The following is a 26310-nucleotide window of genomic DNA, read 5'->3' on the forward strand; positions in this document are numbered from 1 at the left end:
TTGCATTTGCTCACCAGTGGATCCTTCTGCAGTGAATGGGTGCCGTCAGTTTAAAGTTAAAAACATCTTACTGGTGGATTTGTTTTTTATACAAACACACAGCTTTTGGCTTCTCAAGATGTTTACTGATGGACTGGGGTGGATTATTGTGATGTTTTTAATAACTGTTTGGACTCTCATTCTGACGGCACCCATTCACTGCAGAGGATCCACTGGTGTACAAGTGATGCAATGCTACATTTCTCCAAATCTGATGAACAAACACATTCACAACTTGGATACCCTGAGGGTGAATACATATTCAGAAAAGTTTAACTTTAAAGGTGAACTATTCCTCAGAAAATGAGACATCCTCCTAATCAATTAACAAAACAAGAACAGGAAGACCAAATAAGGAACGAGACAGTTCATTAACGTAACAGTTCGCCCCCTCCCGGAACGCTGCGTCCTCGCACTGCAAGAGGAATACCAGCGGCGGGAGGGTGGAGGTTCTGGAGGCGTGCGTGGGGCAGGCAAGGGGCAGGCGAAGTGGGAGCAAGGAGGTAGGAACCAGGGCGGAGTGGATGGAGGGAGGAGCCCGGAGCCAGATGGTCCTCCAGAGACCAGCCAGGATGGAGAACCATGGTGGAGTCGACGGCGGGAGGAGCCATGGTGGAGAAGGGGCCGACGACACCAGGGGGCCGACAGGCGGAGACTGCACTAGTGGGTGAGGAGCCCAAGATGGAGCAGCGCAGCCGCAGAGCCAGGGTGAAGCCAAAGATCCGGAGGGCCTAGGTGGAGCAGAAGGCTCAGGCGACCAAGGCGGAGGCGGGGCCCTGGAAGACCGCTGCAGAGCCGGAATGACTGAGGATGATGGTGGAACCAGAGGGAAGGAGTAGCCTGACAGAGCCGGAGGGATGGAGTGACGAGGTGTAGCCAGAGGAATGGAGTCGACAACTGACCAAGATGTCAATGTCAATGTCACCTTTATTTATATAGCGCTTTAAACAAAATACATTGCGTCAAAGCAACTGAACAACATTCATTAGGAAAACAGTGTCAATAATGCAAAAATGATAGTTAAAGGCAGTTCATCATTGGATTCAGTTATGTCATCTCTGTTCAGTTAAATAGTGTCTGTGCATTTATTTGCAATCAAGTCAACGATATCGCTGTAGATGGAGCTGGAGGGACGAGGGAGCCCGGTGGAGCAGGTGGGATGCCAGGCCACGGTGGAGACGAGGGAGCTAAGAGCCAAGGCGGAGCCGCTGGGTCGAAGGACCGAGGAGGAGTCCAGGGCTCGGAGGCTGGGACAGGGATTTCACACGCCAAGGCGGAGCTGGAGACTGGCAGTCCAGTGGCGAACCATCGCGCCCAGATGGTGTGGACTGAGGGTGAGCTGCGGGACTGACTGGCACCAGCAGAGATGATGTCGAGGAACTGGCTGGTCTAGGAGGAGGAGAGAGGGAGGAAACACAGGAGGATCAGGGCTGGACAGAACCAGCGGAAGTGGAGCAAAGGAGGTGGGAGAGGGAGGCTGGGAGGGAACACAGGGGACACAGCAAATTCAGGGCTGGGTGGAACCAGCGGAGAAACAGCAAATTCAAGGATTACCTCCATAGGCCAGCCTATAAGATCCATAAGTTGCTCCATATCATTTCCCGAGACCGAAAACAGCTCACCCTCAGTCGCAGAAGAGTGAGCAGGGCTTTCCTCCACGCCCTCGATCTCCACTAAAACTCCCACGACGCACGGTGTTGCCGGCTCACACACCTGGTCAGTCGCGCTCTCGAGGTCCTGCGCCCTGTCGGTGATAGGGCTCTGCGGCTGCGGTGGGCTCTGGCTCAGTGCAGCGTGATGGCGGCTGGCTGGTCTCTGGGTCGGGAGTGGGGCTGGAGATTTCCTCTTCGGCGGTGCTGATGGTCCATGAAGATCCATTTTTCTCCAGCACCCACTCCACGAAAGCGACGAAATCCTCTCGGGGACCGTTCGCTGGGAGGCGTGCCTTACATTACTCGCTCAGGCCGGTGTAGTAGAAGTTGGAGAGTGAACGGTCGGGGAAGTGAGTAAGGCAAGCCAGATCTAGAAAGTCCCTGGCATGGTCCTCCAGCGAACGGTCCAGTTGCTCCAGGCATAGGAGACGGACTGCTGGAATCACCATTCAGGGAGAGGGAAGAAAACAAAAACCAAAAAGAAAGAAAAACGCCGCTAACTAAACTGTTTTGGTCCGTGATTCTGTTACAAGTAGGGTGTATGCTAACGAAAGCATAAAGAGCTTGAGGAGGATCTGGATCAAATGAGGAGTTTACTGGAAAACGAAGGAGATTACAGACTATATACAACACATTAACATCATAACTTCACAATACTACATCAGGTTAACAGTAACAGCATTACAACAGCATTTACAATCACGGACGAGGAAGAACTGAACAGACCGGGTATTTAAACACACAGGAGGTAATGAGGGAACTGGAGACAGGTGGGGAATAATCAATTAACAAAACAAGAACAGGAAGAAGACCAAATAAGGAAACAGAAAGTTCATTAACGTAACAGGAACAAGATATTTGGAGTTCGTTGCTGGATGCATTATACAGTCTAATGGCTATCCTTATAGAAAAAAAAGCTTTTGCAAAAAAAACAAAAACAAATTCAGTGAAGAGCTTTAATCGCGATGAACACACAAAACACTGATTGTTAAAAAATACTAGGGCGTGTCCTTATTATTTTCAAAAGTACAGTCAATAAGACAATAAGATAAAATTATATGAGTAGCTCATAGTGTGTCATTCTTCTAAATAAACTGGTGTTACACCACTTATTATTAAAGTGTTCACGTCTCAATTTATTCCAAGAAAGTCCCTCCTCCTCAAGCAAATATTTTTGTTTTCCCGTTTCAAAAGTACAGTGGCAGAAACCGCTGGTGGATAATAATCATCTAAAACCTTTAATCTGTGAAACCACGGAGTGGAGGAGAAGTGGATGAATATTCCCCTGTTTTAAACACTCTGGAACATGTTTCGTCTTGACATTCGAAGCAGCCGCACAGTTGATTTTTTAAGAGATATATATGGAGTGGTTTCTTCAAAATGTAGATGATGCTATTTTGTCTTAAACTTGTCCTGTACTGCATTTCAGAAGTTACATTTGAAGTCTGTAATCTTAGCAAGAGAACCAGATGCAGCAGATGTCCCGCCACATCAACATCCCCACAAATATGTTACCCAGTATATATTAATCTTCAACGATGTTGTGTTCTTTAACTGAAAACCCAGACATCACAAAGCTGTTGGCTGATCATACATTACAAATCATAGCACAGAATAACACAACACACAGCAGTTAGGCTTCTTTAAAATAATATCAGAATCTGCAGTCAAGACTAATTCATTTTGGCCTAGTCAAAATACTTTCCAATCAAATTCAGTTACATTTACAGAGAAGACTTGTGGTGTTGGTTTAATAGTTTCTATTTTCTGAATCTGAGGGGTTTTCTTTGGCAGTGCTGGAAGTGAAAGGTCTAAACAGCTGTTTGGTGACATCTTCTGGACTTACTTTATAAAACACTAGATTAACATTGGAGCGAACCTGAAGTTCCATTTCTTACAGTGGATTGTAGGTGAAGTGTTCAACAAATCCAGCACTGTTTTCTATGTTTCTAGTCTGTTTTAAAGGGATAGTTCACCCAAAATTACATTACCATTCTATATTGTGAATATAGTTAAAGCTAAATGGTATAACACACAACAGGATTTTAGGAGAGGAACGTTTAAAACAGAAAAAAAGAAGAAGATTTCAGAAAATTAGGGAGAAGCAGTAAATTCTTTTTTTTCTGTCATTGTGTGAATATGTAATCATGTAACCCATAAAATAAATAAATAATTAAAAATAAAATAAAATAAAATAATAATAATAAAACCTAACTGTAATCTGATTTTATTAAATTAAAAAATGTTATATATATTTTTTCTGTTAATAATACAAATTACATAAACATCAGATAAAAAAAATTCGATGTAAAATAAGTTTACAGGATTAGGTTAACAGGACTGCAGTTTTAATAAAATTTTATTATTTTATTTTATATTTTATTTTACTATATATATATATATATATTTATTTTTATTTATTTATTTATTTTATTTATTCATTTATTCATTTATTTAACTTAATTTTAATTTACTGTAATTTATTAATATTTTTCTTGCTCGAACTATCTGCTGAGGACAGATACAGCTACTCTTCTTGATACCATACATTTTCTAGGAGATAAATATTTTTTGATAAGGCATCTCGAGTGTGTGTCCAGCAGGTGTCAGTCTCTGTCTAGAGAATGTGATGAAGCAGATTTTATTAGGTACTAACTTAGACATGTTTGGATATAGGAGACAGTGTAACTGGGAAAGTAAAATTTAACTGTGTCTGCTTCAAGTGAGTGGCACGCAGTTATATGAGTGAGGACAAGTGAGTAAAACACACAGCTAATAAAGAACAACAAGCCATGCCTGAAAACATTCTTACAATGCAGTCATTTATCAGAGATTGATTACGTAAAATTAGACCAACCATGAAATTATAGTGACTTTAGTGACATTGAGGTTCAGATCTGAAAATGTCTTGGATAATACTGTATAATAATGATCACCATGATATTCTCAAGTGCAGATGCCCTTAAAAAAAGGAGGATATGCCAAGTATTAAGAAGCCCTGTGTGGATAGTTCTGCATATGACTTATTTATTCATTCATTTATTGCAATTTTTGTATTTGCTTATTTTGTTTTTACATGTAGCTATTATATTACAATAATGCAAATGGGAAGTATCTTTGGACGCCACTGTACATGTAACCACATGTAAGCAAGTAAATACATAGATACGTACATAAAGTCACAGATGAGCACATTCATTTGAAGTTCTGATGTGTTGAGCCATAATTATGGGGTGTCTTTTTAAATGTCTGAAATTAAAAGGTGAAGAGCTGTGTCTCACTAACTTCTCTAATGGCCTCATCAGCTGTTATTTGCTGCATAATGGGCCAGCAATCAAAGTTGATCAAGCACTCTGCCTCGTCTGTCATATAATTGCATGGTATATTATCCGTTTTAAGGCATTGTCTGATATTACTGATGGTTCACTTCCTCTGCAATCATTCTAACTGAACTTTCTCAGGAAAAGTTCACCTAAAATATGAAATTATGCCATTATTTACTCACCTCCTAGTGATGTCATACCCACTTGCTAATTTTATTTTCCATACTGGTGCACGTTACATTTGGTTTGGACATGCAGTGTTTCCACCATACTCTCTGCATGCGTCTTTGGCACTTGAGAGACGTGAACTGTCATTGTATTGGCGGAAATAAACCATGTGACCATTCTTTAAAACAGTACTGGTCCATCGGATGAGACCAGGGAGACTGAGCCTCCTCAAAAATGTTTTCACTAACAAAACATAACATAACATAACATAACATAACATAACAAAACAAAACAAAACAAAACAAAACATAACATAACATAACATAACATAACATAACATAACATAACATAACATAACATAACATAACAAAACTAAACTAAACTAAACTAAACTAAACTAAACTAAACTAAACATAACATAACATAACATAACATAACATAACATAACAAAACAAAACATACCATAACTTAACATAACATAACATAACATAACAAAACATAACAAAACAAAACATAACATAACATAACATAACATAACATAACATAACAAAACAAAACAAAACAAAACAAAACAAAACATACATACCATACCATAACATAACATAACATAACATAACATAACATAACATAACATAACATAACATAACATAACATAACATACCATAACATAACATAACATAACATAACATAACATAACATAACAAAACAAAACAAAACAAACCATAACATAACATAACATAACATAACATAACATAACATAACATAAAAAAACAAAACAAAACAAACCATAACATAACATAACAAAACAAAACAAAACAAAACAAAACAAAACAAAACAAAACAAAACAAAACAAAACATAACATAACATAACATAACATAACAAAACAAAAAAAAATAAAGAATAAAAGACTAGCCTTCCCTGAAATATAAAATCACCTGCAATTGCTTTGAATCTTATTTTCTATCCAAACAGCATGAGTTTGAAAAAATATGCGGGTGAATAAATAGTGACATAATTTTGAGTGTCGGATTATCTGTTCCTTTAAAATCCCAGACAGTTCCTTCAGATTCGTTGAGGTCCATGTACTTCCACAGAAGCGAGTAGTAGTTGTACACCTGTCACTTCGGCGGGAATCTGAACATGGTCACAGTGTGTTTTCTGTTAGACTGGCTCGTATGTGCCAACACGTGTGGTTTGGGGTTTGAGTGTGGCTGCTAGTATTTGTGTCTTGGCCCTGACACTGACCGTGAATCAGGAACACCTTAAACTTTACAGAAGAGTGCAATATCCTCCCGACAGCGGCTCTTTTTATGCCAAGTCATAAAAGTGCCAGTCGTGGCGCGCCTGGACGGGGAGAGTCTTTGAAGACTGTCACGGGACACCCGGCGGCCTTCTCTGAGGGCCCTCGAGCACCGTCTCCGCTCTGATGCCAAGTACAGACATCACAGTCTTGAGCCGGGCCGTTCTGGCAGGACTGGGAATGCCAAACGCACTTCATTCTGATGGAGTGGACTGTCAGTCAGTCTCGGTGAGACGAAAGCAAGGAAACTGTTCACATCTGCCTCTGGCTGGCCGAGCTGAAATCCAGCCGGTCACTTGGCCAAGAATGAAATTAATTAGCGCCTTCCCACCTTAACCCAGGCCCCCTCCTTCCCCGGCCCAGACTTGGCACTCAACTCCAGACATACAAGGGGAGCCACCTTCATCCGCATTGGGAAAGAACCAATTCATCGAACTCTGCTTCTGCTGTTGGGAGGTGCGGGAGTCAGAAGAAGATGAACAGGGCCCTTCTCAGCTGTCCCGGGACGTCTGTGGGGGCCAGGATCATCTGTCAGGGCAGTCGTGGGGTTCTCCTCTCTCTGCTGCTGATTACACAGCCAGAGTCACACTTGATGTGCATCAGATGTGCTCTAAATGAACGTTTGAGAGAGCTCCACCTAGTCATGTCGAAGTGATCATGTTTAGAAGATGAGCGCACATGAACATGACATATTTACAAAGTACAACTATGGATTTTCCTGATTCCAGGATTTGAGGAATGTCCATCAAATAATCTTGGTCGGGGCAGATGAAGAATAGCCATAAATTTTGCATGAAAAAGTAAAATAAATTGCCATTAAAATAAATAAATAAATAAAATAAATAAAAAGAATTCACAAAAACACAATAATAGTTCAAAAAAGTACAGTTAGTTCTGAGAAAATATCTATAATCATTTGTTGAAGATAAGACTGTGTTTGATATTTCATTATGTAATGCCACAGAGATTTGTAAGTGTGTTGTGATCATCTGAAGGCAGCACATACAGTACGAGCTCTCTTATTAAAGTTCCTGCAAGCCACTTAATATATTCTGGGTTATGACTGATGCATACTGCACACAGTACCAGTTTCAAAAGATTTAAAACATGCACAAAATATGCTACAAAAACAGTCAAATGAAGATCTACAATTAGAAGAAGAATAACACCCCCACTAAAAACCCAGCACAGGACGAGAAATATATCCAACAGTCGGCTCTGCATGAAAAGAGGTTTATGAGGTTTACCTGCTGCTCGTCATCTGCCAGATCAAAGTCTCCAGCAGTCAAGCATTCAAGAATCCACTAACTTTGCAACAATGACAAAAGCACACAAGGTGCACCACTTCAGACAATAATTTATGCAAAATCTACCATATTTGGGACAGGCCTGTTGCGTTTGAAACATTTCCAGTTTCAGACAGGCAGTACGCCTACAACAAATCTTATTTTGATATATCTACTTGTATGTCTATAAGAGAGAGAGAGAGATCAAATTCAAAGTGATTAGACTTTGATTAAAAAGGCAGTAACTGAAATGTACAATTTTAGTTGCTTTAAACTTCTATTGCTGATCCGTGACTCTAAATGTCAACTTTTGCTGCCAACAAACTTGCTGAACTCATCCAAACCATATTAAAATGGAGATTTATTTAACATTTATTCTAAGTAAATATCATATCTATTCCACGAGTAGATAGGCCACGCAGTGCTGAGCAGGAAATATTAAAGATCAGCCTTGAGATTATACCTGGATATTGAGATTGTATCTGCGTCAGGATTCCCAAGCCTACTGGAAACGGAGGGAGGGGCCAAACTGAATTTGCCCTGCAGTTATTACGTGTCATTCATATAGTTAGTGCCTCTGAAAGGTCGATGTTGTCATTAGACGGGCCGAGGTGCAGACAGGCATGCAATGGTCTATTGATTTTCTCAAATGCGCTGTCGGAGGCTTAAACTTTAGGCCTGACAGACGATGTCAAAATAGCAGACTGGAAGCCTAAGTACATTCAGCATTTGACGCAGGAATAACAGATTGAAAAATGTGTTCAATTTAAAAGAAGATTCAGCATTGCGATCATGATATTGCATTTTAAGGCAGCATATGTTTTGTGTACATTAATATAATGCTGTAGATAGAGATGCATGTTTTGGCTACACTTTAGTTTTTTAAATTCGATTGTCTCTATAAGTAACTTTGAAACTACAAGTCAACTAACTCTCATCAGTATTAGTAAACTGTTAAGTTAGGGTTAAGGTTAGTAGAATAATTTAACATATACAGTACTTGCGAAATTACAACAGGATTTTATTCAACATTTTTTATTTATTTATTTATTATGTTGTTGTTGTATCTTAAAATTCTAGTTACAGTCTTTTTGTTCCTTGTTTCCTTTTCCTTGTATTAAATTATAAATTGTAGATTTTGAAATAATTTTAATTTACAAAAACACAGGCAAAACTGTTTACTGAGAGGAAACTTGTTTGTTTTCTTTGATTTTACGTCGCTGTTTTGATTCCCATTATTTTGTACAGTTGTGCCGATTATTGAAGATTGTTGATCTTATGTAATTTGTAAACAACTGTAATACAAACAACAACGATTGTTTGGCTTTGATAATTTCTTTGATTTGGCTTTGTATATCTATATTGTTTGTAAACTATTCTAACTGCATCCACTAATACATGAGACACATTGGTAATTGCTTCTGTCTCAATGTTATATCTCACTTTAATGTTGCACTTTACATCAGTCAATAAAAAAAAGATGTTTGTTTTTAATACCTTTCATCAAAAATGTAGTTGGATCACACTTCTTTGGTATTGATTGCTTGGTTTCTCAAAGAAGTTCCCTCGTTCTCAAGAGTGATCTTGGCCTTCAGCCTCCGACATCCATTTTTCACAATCCAGTCAATTCCAGATAAATAAAATAAAACGTCCCACACTATTCTTAACCACCAGATTTCCAGATTCACGAACCAGTTACGAATTCAGTTTCATGTTAACAGAGTATAATGCATATACTATATAACATCCGTTGTGTTTTGAGTAAACATGAATAGATAATAATTAAAAGGATTACGATATGTGTTGCTCCTTGTAAATACGTGCCTCATTGGAATTCATTTGCTTCAGTAGTTGCAAAATTGATGAAAACCTAAATCATTTTTTATTCACTTCACAGACATTTTGATTCAACTCATTTACAACAAATCAGTGCTATTTCATCTGTCAATAAAGATGCCAACAGCGAGCCCCAGGAGCACCAGCTGAGTCAAAGACGTGCTTCTGTGCAAACCGACCGGAGTGCTTAAAAGAGCCAAAAAAAACTCCCTAATGTCCCAGGCTGGCAGCTGTCCATCAGAGAACTCCGATCTAGCCTCCATAACTATCCAAGCCTCTCTCGCTTCCCCTGAACGCTAACGGCCTTTGCACGACCAATCAGTCATCGTAATGCCTGGCTAGACGGCCGTTGGAGACCACAAGCCTGCGAGCCATTGATTTTCCTGTAAGTTACTCCTCTCCCTCACCAGCTAATAAGGGTTCTTGAGTCTAGACTTTAGAAGACTTTAAGCGAAGGGTAAGTCAACAGTGTGCCTCCGGGTGTACAGTCAGAGAGATTGATGCTTGAAAGAGATTTAAGGTTCTTCCAGACTTACTGTAGTAACTCTCATCTCAGTCATTCATGGACACACTTAAAGGAAATATGAAAGAAATGATAAAAAGGAAATGTTATTTTCTCTTAACACAATGGACTGGACTGGACAACTAGCTTTCTGTTTTGTCGTACAGAGAGTCTGTTCTAATCCAAATTGTGAGATATAAATTCGCAATTATGAAAAAAATTATCAAAATTGTGTGACGCAATTTTCAGAAAGATAAGGATGACCTGTGAGATACAAACACTGAGACATAAATGTATAATTGTGAGAATGCTGGAACTATGTTATAATCTCGCAAATCTATGAAAGTTTGATTTTTTTAATATAAACAATTAAAAGTCTAAATTGTCTGATTAAACCTGTGTGATTCCTAAGATTTGGGAAACAATGAACTCATAATCACGAGATATAAAAGAGTTGCGAGAAATTTCTCCATTGCAAATCTAAGAAAAAGTTTGTATTGCGAGATATAAATATATTGCAAGAAATAGACTTGACATTCGGAGAAAAAACATTGGTAGTGGAAGATTATTATTATTATTTTTTTATATATAAAATAATTCACAACTCTGTTGTCTCGCGAATCTTAAAAAAAAGGCTTTATGGTGAGATGTTAACTCAAAATTGCGAGAGAGAAAAAAGTCAAAACTATTATAAACTCGCACTATGAATTATGTTATAATCTATATGTTAAGTACAGTATATGCTATAACAAAAGGTCTAAAAAGTTAGATTAGCTGTAAACTTGCTATTCTAAGAAAAAAGGCAGAATTGTGAGCAATACTTATTTAAAAAGCATAATTGTTTACCCGAATTTGCGAGAAGTAAACTGGGAATTGTGAGTCAGGTTTCTCAATGTTTTTTTTTTTTTTTACTAATTGTTTTCTTATATAAAAGCAGCTTTCAGTTATCTTTTGACTCTTGTTGTGTAAAGTTTGATGAGACTCTACAGTTTCATGGGATCTTTCTTTAGTCACTATGGTAACAGGCGATAGCCATGAATAGAATTTGCAGACAGGAGCTGGCAGGACATATTTGGTTCCTCACAAAATAACTCTTGAAATGTAGTGCACAACTGTTATTTTAATTGCCTAATGGTGCTTTTTGTCATTTTAGACAAAGGTAAGTCCCGGGTGTGAAGTAAATGATAAAAATTTTCTTTTTTTGTGGTTAATTGTTACTTACACAGAATGGTATTGGCAAGTGTGCACAAACATAAAATACAGTCCACAAAAAAGATATGAAGAACAATGTAACAAGCCATTTATAGAAGTGCTTGGAACAGTCGGAAGGGTGGCTTATATCAGATCAGCGCTTCTCGACTGGAGGATCGTGACCCAAAATGGTCAGTTCTGTTGAAAACAATGATGAAAGTTTGTTAATGTTGGAAAAATAAAATAAAATTGGTTGCAAAGTCATATAGCCTCACTCACAAAATTCTGTACGTTTTGCTTGCATCCACTGATGGCTGCGTTTAGGAGTAGACCTTCATGCTTACTGTCATAAAAAAAAAAATGTTTTATGGACTATATTGTAAAGATTTTGGTTATTGTGTTGGATTGCCACTTGATGTCCAAATATAAAACAAGCAATGTACAGCATTCAGTGATAGACATGAACAAAAAGACAGACTGCTTCTACTCATTGTGAAATGGTCACATTTAATGAACAACTTCTCATTTTATATACATCTATAAAAAGATCCCAGATACAGGTTACAAGAATCTAAAGCTAATACATACATTATTAAATAATAAACTTTTCTCATGTTAAAGATACATATCATAGTTTACAAAATATGATCAAGGAAAATTAAGCAATTATGAAGGTTTGAAGAAAAAAAAGGTCGGGGGGCAAACCATAAAAAAAAAAAAAAATCTATGGTTCCAAAATTATATTTTATTCAATGATAACCAAAACAAAGCCACAAATATTTCTTGAAGAAGGTACTATTAAACTGTGATATTGACTAGAAAAGTCTGCAAAAACAGATGGTGAAAGGCAAAAAGGCAAAGAATAAAAAGATGTTTCCGAATGGTGCTCCATCTTCACATGGTTTGACACGACACGCTGATCTTCCTGTTACAAAAGGCGGTCCAGAACAGTCCAAACCAATTTGTTATTTACAGTTCCAACTTCTCTGTGTTCAGGGGCCAAAAAAATAAAAAATAAGAAAAAGAGGTAAACAAAAAGAATACAACAGATATCAAATGATGGCCTTCAAAATCAATGTGTTGCTCCTCAGTCTTTGAAGCTTGTGAAGATTTCGTACTGCCAGTTTCAATCGCTTACAGACACAGGCTTGGGGAAGCTAGGGATCATGGGAAAGAAGAAAAAAAAGTCCAAGTCTTTGGCATGATGAGTTAGCTGTATGTCGTGGAAATCGATGTTACACACAATGAGCCTTGTCTGCCCTTGGAACAGTTTGAATGATCGAAGTAGGGTGAAAAATCTTGAGACAAACAAAAATGAGGGGGATGCATTTCGTTTTGTTTGTTTTCTTCTTGTGCTGCCAGGCAGGTGAGTCTCGTCCCTCAAATCTTTTGCTCCCCTGGGGTTCGGTTCCCCTGTCTGTGTCTGGTCTCCATCAGCTGTCATCGTCAGAGATGTCGAAATTTTATTGTTCTTTTGTCTTCCTTTTGTAAATGTCAGCGTTTATTAATCTTTCTAGGTCTGTTTTCTTTCGCGAGAAAAAGAACTTGAATTAAATTATCAATGCACGATATCTATTAACATGTGCAAAATAGAAAAAGAAGACTCCTCTTTTTCCCTCCACAGCAATGAAGCTTACACATCTGAAAAAAAGAAGAAAAGAAAATACATGTTAGATTTGTGCTATCATACATATCTTTACTTCAAAGGGAAAATATATCTTGCAATTCTTTTTTAATGATAACCGTAGTATCCTCCGAAGTATTTTGTGTTACTATTTAATAATAATAATAATAATTTTTTATAATAAAATAATTAGTAATCAAGATAATAATAATAATAATAATTATTATTATTAGTAATCAAGATAATAATAATATTATTATTATTAATAATAATAATAATAATAATAATTATTATTATTATTATTGGTATTATTATTATTATCTTGATTACTAATTATTTTATTATAAAAAATATTGTTATTTTTGTAAAAAATATTATTATTATTATTATTATTATTATTATTATCTTGATTACTAATTATTTTATTATAAAAAATTATTGTTATTATTATAAAAAATACTATTATTATTATTAAAGTAAAATTTAATAAAATAAAAGGTGTAAAATACAGTAAAATAGTTGTAAGCATCATCTAAATAATAAAAATAAAAAAACTTATTAAAAAGCTGAATGTTTAAAGGAAATCAAATCATAAATATTTACGTTTTGACAGAAATTACTCTGTATTCTCTTCTCCGCTAAATAATGATAAATCTTAGTGTGAACAAAGTTTAATTTTAGCACCTGATTTTTAACAAACTGATTTTTTTGCATTCTGACATCCCTGCATGACAATTAAGCACATTTCCCCCCAAACTCAACAATATTGCACATTATAGACATGTTTTTTGTGTTTTTATTAATTTTTATTAATCCCAGTAGGGGTTTTCTTTTTATTCTCATTATCAAAGTAATGGTATATAACATTTATTTATTTATTTGTTTCTTTCTTTCTTTGCTATAATAGTACAAAATCAGAATGGCCGTAAAGTAGGCTTCATTTTATTTACACAAAATAGTTTCATATTTCTTAATGATTTTAGGGTGAAGAACCACCTGGACATACAGTTGACAGGTTTTGTGCGAATCACCCATATATATCTTCTGAATCCTGGGACGGCTGCCAGATTTATTCACCATGATAGTGTAACTTCAAATAAATGGCACAGTCGACTCCTTAAACCAATTTGAAAACATTCCCCAACAGTGCACTTTTATACAGCGGTCTGCCTACTATAGCATAAATTACCAACACAGTACTGCAAATGAGAACAAACAGGGGGCAATGAGAACAGTATCCAAGATGTAATTGGTAAGCAGCCACCCATGATGTTGCCTTTAATTTTGTCTTGGCCTGTTACGTACTGACCAATTAAATCTCGATCAGTGTGGAGGAATAAGGTGAAGATATTTCAGCGTGTACGTGGCCGTCTCGGGAGGACGAACACATCCTACCCTTGAGGCACTATCATACACTTCCTCCTGCCTTCCAGCTCCATGCATGAGCTTGCTTTAATTAGAGATAGGCTCGTTATGCCGTGTTGCTGAGTTGGAGATAACAGGAGTGCTGTAAACATATGCCCCGAGTGCTAATGAATCTCAGGATTGTTCCTCTCCTGCTCTCTGACTCGTGCAGGGGATCGATGAGGGTTATGTGGCTGTAAGCACCAGTAACCGGGTCCATCCCTCAGTTTCTCAGGGGTTCTGGGTGGATTGTGTCTAATGAGCCGATGGTCTCTAGTTGGGTGTCCTGAATTGTAACACACTGTCAACAATCTCTAAGAATGGAAGCCACACTGAAATGGTGTCTTAGAGTGTCCATTTCACACAATTACCAGAAAACCCAATAGTTTTGAAAGTGAAACTCTTCCAGTATTCTGCCAATATCTAGTCCATTAGGTGTAGTACTTATGACTGTCAAGAGCGATACAAAATCACATTTTAGAAGTACTGTGAGCACTTGGAGGATGCATAAGTCTGAGCGGGGTTAAGACCACCACCTCCAAGACTCAAACCCAGACCAATACCAGACCCTCTAAGACCAAGAGCAATACCAAACATGTGAGACTACGATCAATACCAGACTCCTTAAGTACTAGAACAGTACCAGATCACTTTAATACCTACATCACCACCACACCCCCGTTTACCCAGACCAGACCTCATAAGATCCGGATCAATACCAGAACCATTAAAGCCCAAAATATACTTCCCTTGTTGGCGTTCTGCTCGGGCACGCAGGCTGTTTACATGATTGCATTTTTGTCATCAGTTTTGTCTGATGATATCTGCGCACATCGTCCTAGTTTTTATGTCCACATGTTCTTGTGTACAGACAGCGGCACATGTGGGAGTGATTTGAGCCCTTGAAAAGAACGGTCAACAAGATGGAGCTTTAAGAGCCAGACCACAGGCCCTAAACTAATACCAGCCAACTGTGATCCAGACAAATACCACAACCCTAAGGTCCAAACCTAGACAAATACCAGACCCACTTAGATCCAGATCAATACCAGAACCACTAAGATCCAGACCTACACTAAGACTAGACCTCTCAAGGCCTGCATCTAGACTAAGGGTGCATTTACATGACACAGCTTTCTACCAAAAAAAAAAAGAAAATATTCCCCTAAGGATTGGGACACCACTACTATGCCATCACACGTCATCATTCATTGTCTAGCTCTTACAATACACACATATACTGGTGTGCTGGTGTGCATTAGGGCCTATTATTATATATTATCTAATTTTGTTCTGTATTAATGAGCTGCTTACTGACACACACACATATCGGAAATCACGCAGTTCACACATCAAGGAGAAAATAATCTTGTCAACGCTGCCCCACGACTTTTATTAAATACAGTTTAAATACTGAATCGTTACATTATATTTTCCAGCGACGAGAGGATACAATTGCTGTTTTTAAGTAAACTCACTCTAAAAAGATAAACGCACAGACGCGAATACACGCAACTTCCCTCTCTCTCTCTTTCTCGAATAGGCAATATTTGAGAAAATGGTTTAGCGATATCTAATTATTCTACGACAGTTATCGCCCTGATCAGACATATGCTGTGGCACTATCATGCAGTCTGTAATATAAAGTTAGCAAATATTAGCGATTTTTTTGCAAACATTTCTTTGAGTAACATGACCATTAATATGAACTCACAATTGAATGTAACATAAAACAAATTATTACTTTTCGCTAAAATCTTTATTTATGCCAAAAAAGCTTACATTTATGTGTCTTTTTGTTCGCTGTAGCAGCCATGTTGCCGAGATAATTCATACCCCTTTGTTTGAAGTGTGGTCCCGAAAAATCTTCGTTTGAAGGGCTATCTGGCCCTTCCCCTTCCCCTCCAACAGAAAGTAGAATCGAGACACCCCTACCACTTCACGTGAACGCGCGAAACTGAGCGGTAGGGGAAAGGGGAAGGGCTAAGGGGTAGAATTGGGATTGGGCCTTAATAACCACTATTAGTATCTTGGAAAGAAACTTAAGACAGTTGTGTCTTGTCTCAGACCCAGATCCTGACTAGAGATGCGGTCACATTTACCTTTATAAAAATGCAGTCATTTCAATAGGAAACGACTGGGAATTTCGGATGAGGGTGAAAGATTTCCCCATGCAGATTTCACAACGGGCTCAAGTTGGTCTTGTTGATTCGTCATGTTGTCCAACAGACATCGGCCTGGTTGAAAATGATTATAGTTTGAGCTGTGCTTCATGCCTTAATACACTATTGACAATGAAACTTTTTGTCTGCAAACCTTTGCCAAAGGTGACCACGATTCAAGAGTTATATAACATTTATATGTTTTGGTGAACTTTGGTTACCCACTGAGTTACAATATCTCTTCAGTAAACAATGTGCATATTAGTTAGGTATTGCTGTCGCAAGTGTATTGTGAGCTTGAATTGTACAAAATTAGGAAAAGTGTAGTCTAGCTGCATGAATAAAGTATGATTTATAAATGCTACTTCAGAGATTGTGCTCATGCATTGCTCACTGTTCATACCTAATGCATTGTTTCACTGAAAACTCATGATCCTTTCTCACATAAGAAGAGTGAATGAGATGCATGGAAATAGCATTGCAGTGAGGTCACGCACCACATGATGGACAGCAGGACGCAGGCCAGGAGGAGGTGGGTTGACCAGAGGAGGGTGGAGCAGGCCGCTGTGGGTTCACCCACTCGTGGTGCGGCTGAAGGCGGTCCAGGGGTGGTTTCTGCCAGGGGAGAAGAAAATGGTCATTATTTTAAGTATTTTAACAGGGACGGGTTTGTACATCCATAGTTCAGGTACTAAATATAGATGAATGACATGAAATTAAATGCTATTATCTATTAATTTTTTTCAAAATATTAAAATGCTATTCATACATTCAATGAGTTGAATACAACAAGCATGCTTTTAAATTTATTATCATTTTTTATTTCTATAAAGTAAAAAAAAAAAGTCAAGTGGTGCGACCAACTACAACACCCTACATATCCTCATGACTATGTGTTAAGGTCAATGTCTTTTAAAATATTGAATAGTTTGACATTTCTTTTATCACTAGGCGAGGTAAATTCAAGGTAATTAAATGTCATGTGGTGCAACCATGGCAATGCATCCACAAAAAAAAAAAAAACATTTATCCACTACTAATTCTGAACCTTTAGGATTCTTAGTAATAATTAAGATACAGTATATAAATTAATATATTTTCATAGTGTAAGAAATTTATTGTATTACTTTTTTACTTTGACTATTCCACTTTTGCTTGATGGTGTATAGACATTAAATGGTAAAACAATACTAAAAGTTAATGAATAAAAAAAAAAATTAAATGGATAGATGTTGGAAAACTTTAATAACATGTAATTAATATTCACTCACCCTTAACAGAACACACACACACACACACACACACACACACACACACACACACACACACACACACACACACACACACACACACAAATAATCATCATTGTCTACATCGGCTGGCCTTTGCTTAACTATTGAAACAGATTTTAAACCAAGAGTCAAGAGTCTGGTTACATGAGAAATTAATTGCAATAAAATAAACTTTATATCTGTAACTCTGCTCTGTTCTGCTGTTTTAACCCGGAGAAAAGACAGAAGAGACTTTTGACACACGGATTTCGAAACTAGCGTGCGATTCTGCTGACTTTTTGGTTCATTCCTCCGTTCCAAGTATAGTGTGGATTAAATACGCTGAGAGCATGGAGGGATAGAAACTCTAGACCGTCTGCTGGATCAAACCGAGCAGGGCAGCCGTCACTAGAAATTACTTCTAATAACAGTCATCAAGTTGTCAGTGCTATTTATAATAAAACATGTAGATAGGCTATAATTGGGTTTTCAAGTCAAGATTCTCTTTGTCCACCCCAAAAGGACCACAGTATAGGTACTCTTAAATCCCAAATGGGACGCAGTGAAACTAATATTGCCATCAGAGCTTGAACTTTAAATATTGTTGTGCCAATGAATCACAGAAAACACAAACATAAAGGAGTTTGTAATCATACATGTGCAAAAGCATACTAAAATGAATGACTGTTGATCTGCACTTTCTGCAGACTGGGTTAATTAACACTATGGAATCCCAAAAATGTATGTGACTTTTTTTTTTTTTTTTTTAGTTTTGTTTATATTAGTCATGCCTGATGATGAAATTTTTATTTATTCATTTTAACTAGAGAAATACTTCACACTGGTTATTGTAGCATGGTAAAAACCAAAATGTTTTTCTTCTTATTCAAATTAATTATAAATTATATAGTCTAGCAAATGTTACACACTCCCCCAAAAAAAAAAAAAATGATATATATATATATATATATCATCTGATAATCACTGATGGGTTCTACACTGCAAAATAAATATATTTTTACATTGTATCTGCACTTTATTTTTTAAATATGCACTTTATTTTATTTTTTATTTTTTGCAACACCCATAATGTTAATGATGTGACTTTGAAGGCTTCTGTAATTGAGGAGATAAGAAGTGCGATCCGAAAGCCATTTACTTCTATCATATGATAAAAAAAATTAAATTAAATAAAAAATAGCATAATTTTATTCCAGAAACTTATATGGATGGTGAAAAGTGGATGTAGAATGGATTGTACAAGCAGGGCCGGCCCGAGGCATAAGCGAACTAAGCGGCTGCTTGGGGCCCCCTGGCCACCAGGGGGCCCCCTAATCGTTTTTTTTTTTTTTACAATTAAATAACTTAAACAAGTGATATAAATTAATGAATATGAATGAATGAAGGAATAATTCAAGAAAATAAAAATTTGTCGACAACTGCTGCTGTGCCTGAGTTTGAGTCATGCGCATACACACTAGACACCTCACGATGGCTGTCACGACAACTCGCGCAGGCGCGGGCGCACACGCGGAATTGCACGTCACTCGTCACGAATCTAGCCACCTGCCATGTCACAAAAAAGGACGTATCCCTCAGGTGCCGAAAAAAGAAAAAAGAAAAGGACCGAGGAGGAGAAAAAAGAGCGAGATAAAGGTATGTTTGCATGATTATTTACAGTATGTTTTGTGCAGCAGCAGCACAAATTGTGCTCACGTTACTTGAGGTAACGTGAGCAGCTAGCTAGTCATGACTCATGATATTTATAAGCCATCACCAGAGCTAAATCCCCGCCATCAACAGTGAAATGTTATTAATATACATTTATCTATCTAGGTAGCAGCTAGGTGTGTATTTCACATTGATAGATATCTGTTTAAGTTGGAGAAAACACTGATGCCAGCTTAACCAGCTTGGCATGAGTGAATGTTCCAGCTTCATAGGCAATGCACGTGCGCTCTCTGCTCTAAGATCTTTGTGAGAGATGCGGTATTTATCTTTATGAAAAAAATATACCAAAACCATGTTGGTGGGTGGGGAGGGAGACTTCAATTAATATGGTGGCGATTGATGTAATGTTAGCAGTGCTATCCTTATAATTATAGGCTGCAGTGTAGTAGATCACCATGTTAAGTTTTCACCATACTGCAATTATGCCTCATTTGGCAAATAACATATGAAATGTTAGGTGTGTTGTGGAATTGCTTGTTGTGTAAGTAATGATGGCAAAATAAACTCATTCTGCTCGATCAACTATGCATTTATGAAATGCTATTTTTTTTCCCCAGGAACACTGTTGAAGTATTTTGGAGCACAACCAACCCTACCTGCCCCTAATGTTTCATCAAGTGTCAGAGCCTCCTCAGGTGATGATACAGCAGGTGAGGTTTTTCTTGATGGCAAATGGTTACATAGCCTGTTAAAGGACAATTACGGGGTAATTAACACATTAACACGTTCCCTGGAATGCGTTTTCATGATAATCGAATGTAAAGATTTTTATCTCTAAAAACAGATGATCTTATAACGCTAGTATATGGGGCACAGAGTAAGTAAAAGTAAATCGCTAGTTAATACCACTAACAAAGCTCAAAATAGCCTCACACTAACACGGTAGCATAATGAGGGTCCCTACATGCAAACCGAAGTATTGAGAACTTTGTAAGTGTACAGACAGTTTAATAAGAAGATACTTTATAAAGACTTTAAACGATACTTTATACTTACTATGTGCCCCATATACTAGCGTTATAAGCTAATCTGTTTTTAGAGATAAAACTCTTTACATTTGACCATGTGTTAATTACCCCTAGGTTCATTTTTCACTGGAATTGTCCTTTAATATGACATGACACATTTAGCTTTTTTTTATTTATTTGTTTGTTTGTTTATTTTATCATTGCTGGTTCATCCACTGCAGAGTTACATGCGACTGAAAGCGTTGTTGTGTTGTCTGGTGTGACATTTTGTCTAAAATTAACATCACGAGCAAGCTTCTACAATCAACCAACATGCAGCTTGATGTAGCGGTTAACCTTGTAAAAAAGAACAAAGGCGAACTGATCAGTTACCGAAAAACAGGCTTCTGTGATGCACAGACATCTGCTAAAGAAATTTGTGAGCGGATGAACACAGAAGCAGTGCTGAAAGAGAAGCGATTGCGTTCTACAAAAAGGCACTTTGCCTATGAGGCTGCAGATGAGCCAATAGTGGATGCTATGAAGAGGCTGGAAGTGTCATTTTTTAATGCTGTAGTGGACTGTAGCATTCTGTCATTGGAGGATAGATTTAAGTCTCTAAGTGAGGTTAAAGAGAACTTTGGAGTGCTGCTCAATTTTAGGGAGCTAGATCGAAAGGTCCAGAGGGAGCAATGTGAGCTTCTTGGGGAAAAACTCTCTTGTGGAGAGGAGGCTGATATTGATGGTAGCGCACTGGCAGTAGAGATAGAGAGTCTTCCTGAACTTCCCCAAACTATGATGACTGCCTTTGAGCTTCTCACATTCCTCTCACAAAATGAGATGTGTGAGCTTTACCCAAATCTTTGGGTAGCTCTCAGGATAGCCTGCACTCTGCCTGTGTCAGTTGCCTCAGCAGAGAGGAGCTTTTCCAAGCTCAAATTGATAAAAACATACTTGAGATCATCAATGGCCCAGGAAAGACTAAGTGGACTTGCAGTCATTAGTATTAATAACAAAGTTGGCCAAGCAATACCATACAATGATGTCATCAGTGACTTTGCCTCCAGAAAAGCAAGAAAGGAACGATTTTGAGGTCATTGTTGTACAGTTGTGAGGTGTCATTGTTGAACCCTTGCTGTTCTTATGTTTGCTTTCATTATTTAAGGATCTTTTTTTTTGTAACATTCTATTTTTTATTATATTGATGTCTATTTTGGTTTTATTTAAAAGATTGCACATTTAATGCACATTTGTAAATAGTTTATTTAATGTTTTGTGACAGATTGTATTCAGAAGTTTTAATAAAAGAGTGGAATATTTTAAGTATCGTTTTTTTTATTTATTTTGTATTATAACCTCACTGTATACGTTTATAATATTCGCTATAACATTATAGCGTGACATTTGTGTCAATAATCTAGCACAGGTGACTCTGTGTGGTGGGAGGGGGGCCCCCAAATCAAATTCTGCTTAGGGCCCCCAAGAGGCTCGGGCCGGCACTGTGTACAAGACAACTCTCGGTTCTCAGGAGGCTTTGTGACTGGAAGCCGAAGGTTAAAAGTTACCAACACAATCTTAGTCTATTTGATTTTGTTTTCTGCTGGATCAATGGACTGAAGAACTGAGCAGAATTTGACCAGGAGCATGTGCTGAGAAGGTAAACAGGGTTGATTTGAGTTCATACTGACTGAACGGACTAAACAAGGCTTTTGCTGGTGTCAGAATAAATATGGCATCTCCTTTTTTCATTTTCATCCATTAACTTAACAGTTAACCTGATATCAATTGCTTATTAACCTCAGAGTGCATCAACTATTCATTTGTTGTCGTAGCTCTCTGACAGCAGAGGGCAGTGTGACCTTGAGATGCAGGGCTACAGACACTGTCTGCTCATTATCAGCCACTATTATTGTTTTATAAGAGAACAGAGATCACGGGGGGGCAGACAGGACCACCATTACAGTGAATAGGAGAGTAGGTGTGCGTACGGTTGGCAGCTCATGCATACCTGGGATAATGTCGCTCTCTGTGGTGGAGGTGATGGGCTTGGGTTCCTCCATCCAGGGGGTGGCATGGACCGCCACGCTCCAGTCGCTCCAGGTTCCGATCTCCATGTCCTTGGCCGCCAGTTGGATGATGTACTCTTTCCCTGCGTAGGCGTCTGTAATGGTGTGGGAGGTGCTGTCAGAGAGCTCCACCTGTCAATCAATAACAAGAGAGCCAATCAGGGATATGGAACTTATGGGAACGATGCGTGCTGCTGAGATGATTACATACGAGATGCACGCCATGAAGGATGTTTCATTAGAGGTGTTTGTGGTGAAAGGGCTGATCAGCAGTTTGTGGGTGAGTGAGGGGGCCATAGCTTACAGGAAATGATAGGTACAGGGGTGGCTTGAGTTTATGATGCAGGCTGGATTTGAACATCTTATATATACACACACACATAGCAATTTTATTAATATTGAAATTATTACATTATAATAATACATACAACATTTTTATCATTTTTTTGTTATTGCTGTACTAATTTATACATTTTATATAGAATGTTTATTTTTATATAACAATAGTTATGATACAATTTATTATTATTATCACCATTTCTTACCACTGTATTTACCACTTAACATTTGTATAATGCCACTTTATAATTAGATTAACATTTCAGTTAAAATAAAACAGTTTAGCAAAAATGATAATCTCATAGAAAATGCAACATGCCAGAGTCCTCTAGTTTGTTGATAATCCACTTCCTCTTTGTGTGCTGCAGTGGATTTGCACACACCTGAGGACCACCTGCGGACTCTTTGGTGCCTGTGGGTATTGAGGGTCACTTGACCACAACAGAGGAGGGGGCACAAAGAGGCTGGGAAGTCCCGTGCATGTCTTGGCTGCTTTGAGGAGGGGGAAATTTGACTAATGCACTGCAGCTGAGGCCTGTGGAGGGAGATGAGTGATGGTAGAGACGGCCCAGCGTCCATGACTCATCCCGCGCATCCATCACTGGCCTGTCCTGCACTGCTGAAGCTCCGGTCTGGAACTCAAGATCATGTGTGGCGCAGTCGCTCAATCTGTGCTTTTCTTGCTCTTTATCTGTCACACAGCAGGACTGCAGAAAATTCAGCTTTCTTTTTCAATTTATGAGTGGGAATGTGAATTGAATTGGCCTTGACCCACATAATGCTGAATTGCATTTTTTATTTTTTATGTAATAGTCACATGACAGAAAGACGTTTCGTGAGTCCAACACAAATGTTGTGACAGAATGTGACTAATTTGCATTATTTCGACTAATATGTTTTCTCTGATTGTCACCTGATAAGACTTAGTAGTTAACTTGTTGTCAAAGCAAATAAAACTGCCATTAAAAGGGGCTTTCATTTATCAGAGCAATGCAAAATACACATAATTACATAACATAATTATATAGAAATATGTAATGGTACCAGATATTGTGTGTTAACAAAAAAATAATTAGATATAAAAGAAAAAGAATACTGCTGTATATTTATAAACATTATTTCTTCAAATGTAAAATAATTAACTTTCATTTTATGGACCATGGCATTAGAACACTTTTTTATTTCCACCTTCAACTGTTTTCTAACTGCACTTAAAACTAATTCAAATTCAGGAATTCAGTTCAAATGTAAAGGCGTTCTCAATTTAATTCTGAATGGTGCACAGACCTCTCGCACACATATGCCGCTAGAAGAGAAGAACAGTGGTGGCAGAATTACTTCTCCAACAAAGCGAGATCCTAGTGCACTATACAAAGTGCAAAGCATATTTTCTGAAGAATTTATTATTACCCCCAAGTGCATCTGTACAACACAGAGAAAGAGTGAGCAGGAAAACTGGAGTGTGTATGCTGTGAGATTTAGAGAATACCTAATCTACACCTGAGCTGCTCACAACAAAGACCAAAGAGCTGTTTCTCTTTTTCAGTGAATTTCCACTAGCAGCGTCTGCAAGTCTTTCTATCTAGTGTATGTAGACAAACGCTGCATGTGTGGTGGTTAGTCTCCGCATTTACATTTTAATTGAACTTTATCTTTCATAATTGGAAAAGACAGCATTGCTCATTTCCCCAAGGCTCCTCAAAACCCACAAAACAAAAGCGGCATCCTTTTCATTTCAGATTCAACCGCATTCTCTGCGCTTTCCCCATAGCCACTGAGCACCTGGGCTGTGAAGTGTTTGATTCAATTACTATCAAATTACAGTATTTCGACCATCTATTGCACTATATTTTGAGCTGAAATAAAATAAAATGGCTTTGAATTGTAAATGTGTGCTTTTCGATTTCTCAGCTGGTGTGACTGCTTTGGAATGGACGTTATTGGAGAAAGATCGGTATAGATCGAGGCTCATTGGAAATACGTGCCTCTACCTACATCTCTGCAAATCTTAAAATAATCAAATAAACAAAAACGCATCCATACGCACAAATCACTGCAGTTTCCAGTTGAAATTAACACTAGAGACAGTTAAAGTTTGACAACTTGTATGCCTTTTCACAGAAAGTATGATTTACAGGGCCAGAGTTTCAAACAATTTTTTCGACATTATGACTTAAAAACTATTTTAACATGCATGATATGAGATTTGATAACTAGACTTTTTAACATCATCATATGGCCATGTATTGAACATGCATTTTAGCACCATTCACTGGACATTTCACTTTGAAAAGGCTGTGAAACATGCGATAAGGTATATGATATGGGTTGGAAATGTGTCTAGTAACAGTCATTATCTTTGCAGTTTAGTTTGTTCACTGATTTTATTTACAAGCTAGTTTAAAACTATGAGGACATGGATGGGCCAAATCAGATTGGCTGCAGCCATTCAGAGAAAGGTCAATGGACATTTAATGTTTGGTTCCACCTGCAATTCTGTTCCACAAACCATTTCCCAATTGCTACACTTTTGTGAAAGCTGTCAAAACCCGAGAACCGGGGTGGGAGTCAAAATGTCCTTTGCAAGCCCTGTAATTTGAGGATACATACTGTAAACCCTCAAATAAAACACTACCATCAGTTAGAAATAACTAGCTGGTGGAAACCCCTAGCCAAAAATGAGCCTTAAAAGCTAGAAATTTGAGCATCAGCTTCCTGTTTATCTCCTTATGGATCAGGTAACATTGCAGTGTTCCGAGAGAAACAGGGAGGAAGACAGATAAAAAAGAAATGAGACAGACAAGACAGTATGCATCTGATGTCTGAGACATATTATTAGAGAGAGCTATTTATACAGCCGTATCATTATGTACCAAACACGCTCTGACCCTCACACATGGATACGCCTCGACAATCCCGGCGCCTCGCTGCATTCTGGGCTTCGTTCAGTACGGCCAAAGCCCATAAATAAGATTAGGCATAAGTCGTGTCATTGGAAAAGCAAGGAGAGGATTTCTGTCCTACATCGCATATTGCAGTGAGTGAAACAATGAAATAGCTGCACACAATATCACTGAGTCCTCATGAGACAAGATAAAAGAGTCTTTCCATGTAAATCTGAGCTTGATCGGTTTCTATTTCTGTAGTGTTATGCTGAGTAGCCCCCCCCCCCCCACGATGAGATTTCACTGGTCCCAAAACCCAGCTACATATAACTGTATAGTGAACAGTAAAGTCAAAATGACATAAAAATTGCAACATTTACTTTCATAATACGTTTCTTGTCTTATTGCTAATTATTTGTGAACTGCATGTCATGATGACTGTGATTTATTTTTTTGACTTTCTTTACTAACTACAACTATATATATATATACATATATATATATATATATATATATATATATATATATATATATATAGTTGTAGTCAGAAAAGAAAGTAAAAAAGTCATGTTGCTTTGGCAA

At 37.8% G+C, this 26310-nt stretch overlaps 1 protein-coding gene across 2 annotated transcripts in view; it reads right to left on the reverse strand.

Annotated features, from left to right (window-relative positions):
* Positions 1-11780: 11780 nt before the first annotated feature.
* LOC132132415 (ciliary neurotrophic factor receptor subunit alpha-like) overlaps positions 11781-26310 on the reverse strand; it is a 182793-nt gene continuing 168263 nt past the window's right edge. For both annotated transcript variants that reach the window (XM_059544779.1, XM_059544780.1), the window contains 3 exons: positions 22447-22636; positions 16987-17104; positions 11781-12940 (listed from right to left, as the gene is read on the reverse strand). In XM_059544779.1, the coding sequence (XP_059400762.1) occupies position 12940; positions 16987-17104; positions 22447-22636 (309 nt within the window). In that variant the 3' untranslated portion in view covers positions 11781-12939. The remainder of the gene's footprint in view (positions 12941-16986; positions 17105-22446; positions 22637-26310) is intronic.

Source organism: Carassius carassius, chromosome 49 (assembly GCF_963082965.1).
Source record: "Carassius carassius chromosome 49, fCarCar2.1, whole genome shotgun sequence".
Lineage (NCBI taxonomy): Eukaryota > Metazoa > Chordata > Actinopteri > Cypriniformes > Cyprinidae > Carassius > Carassius carassius.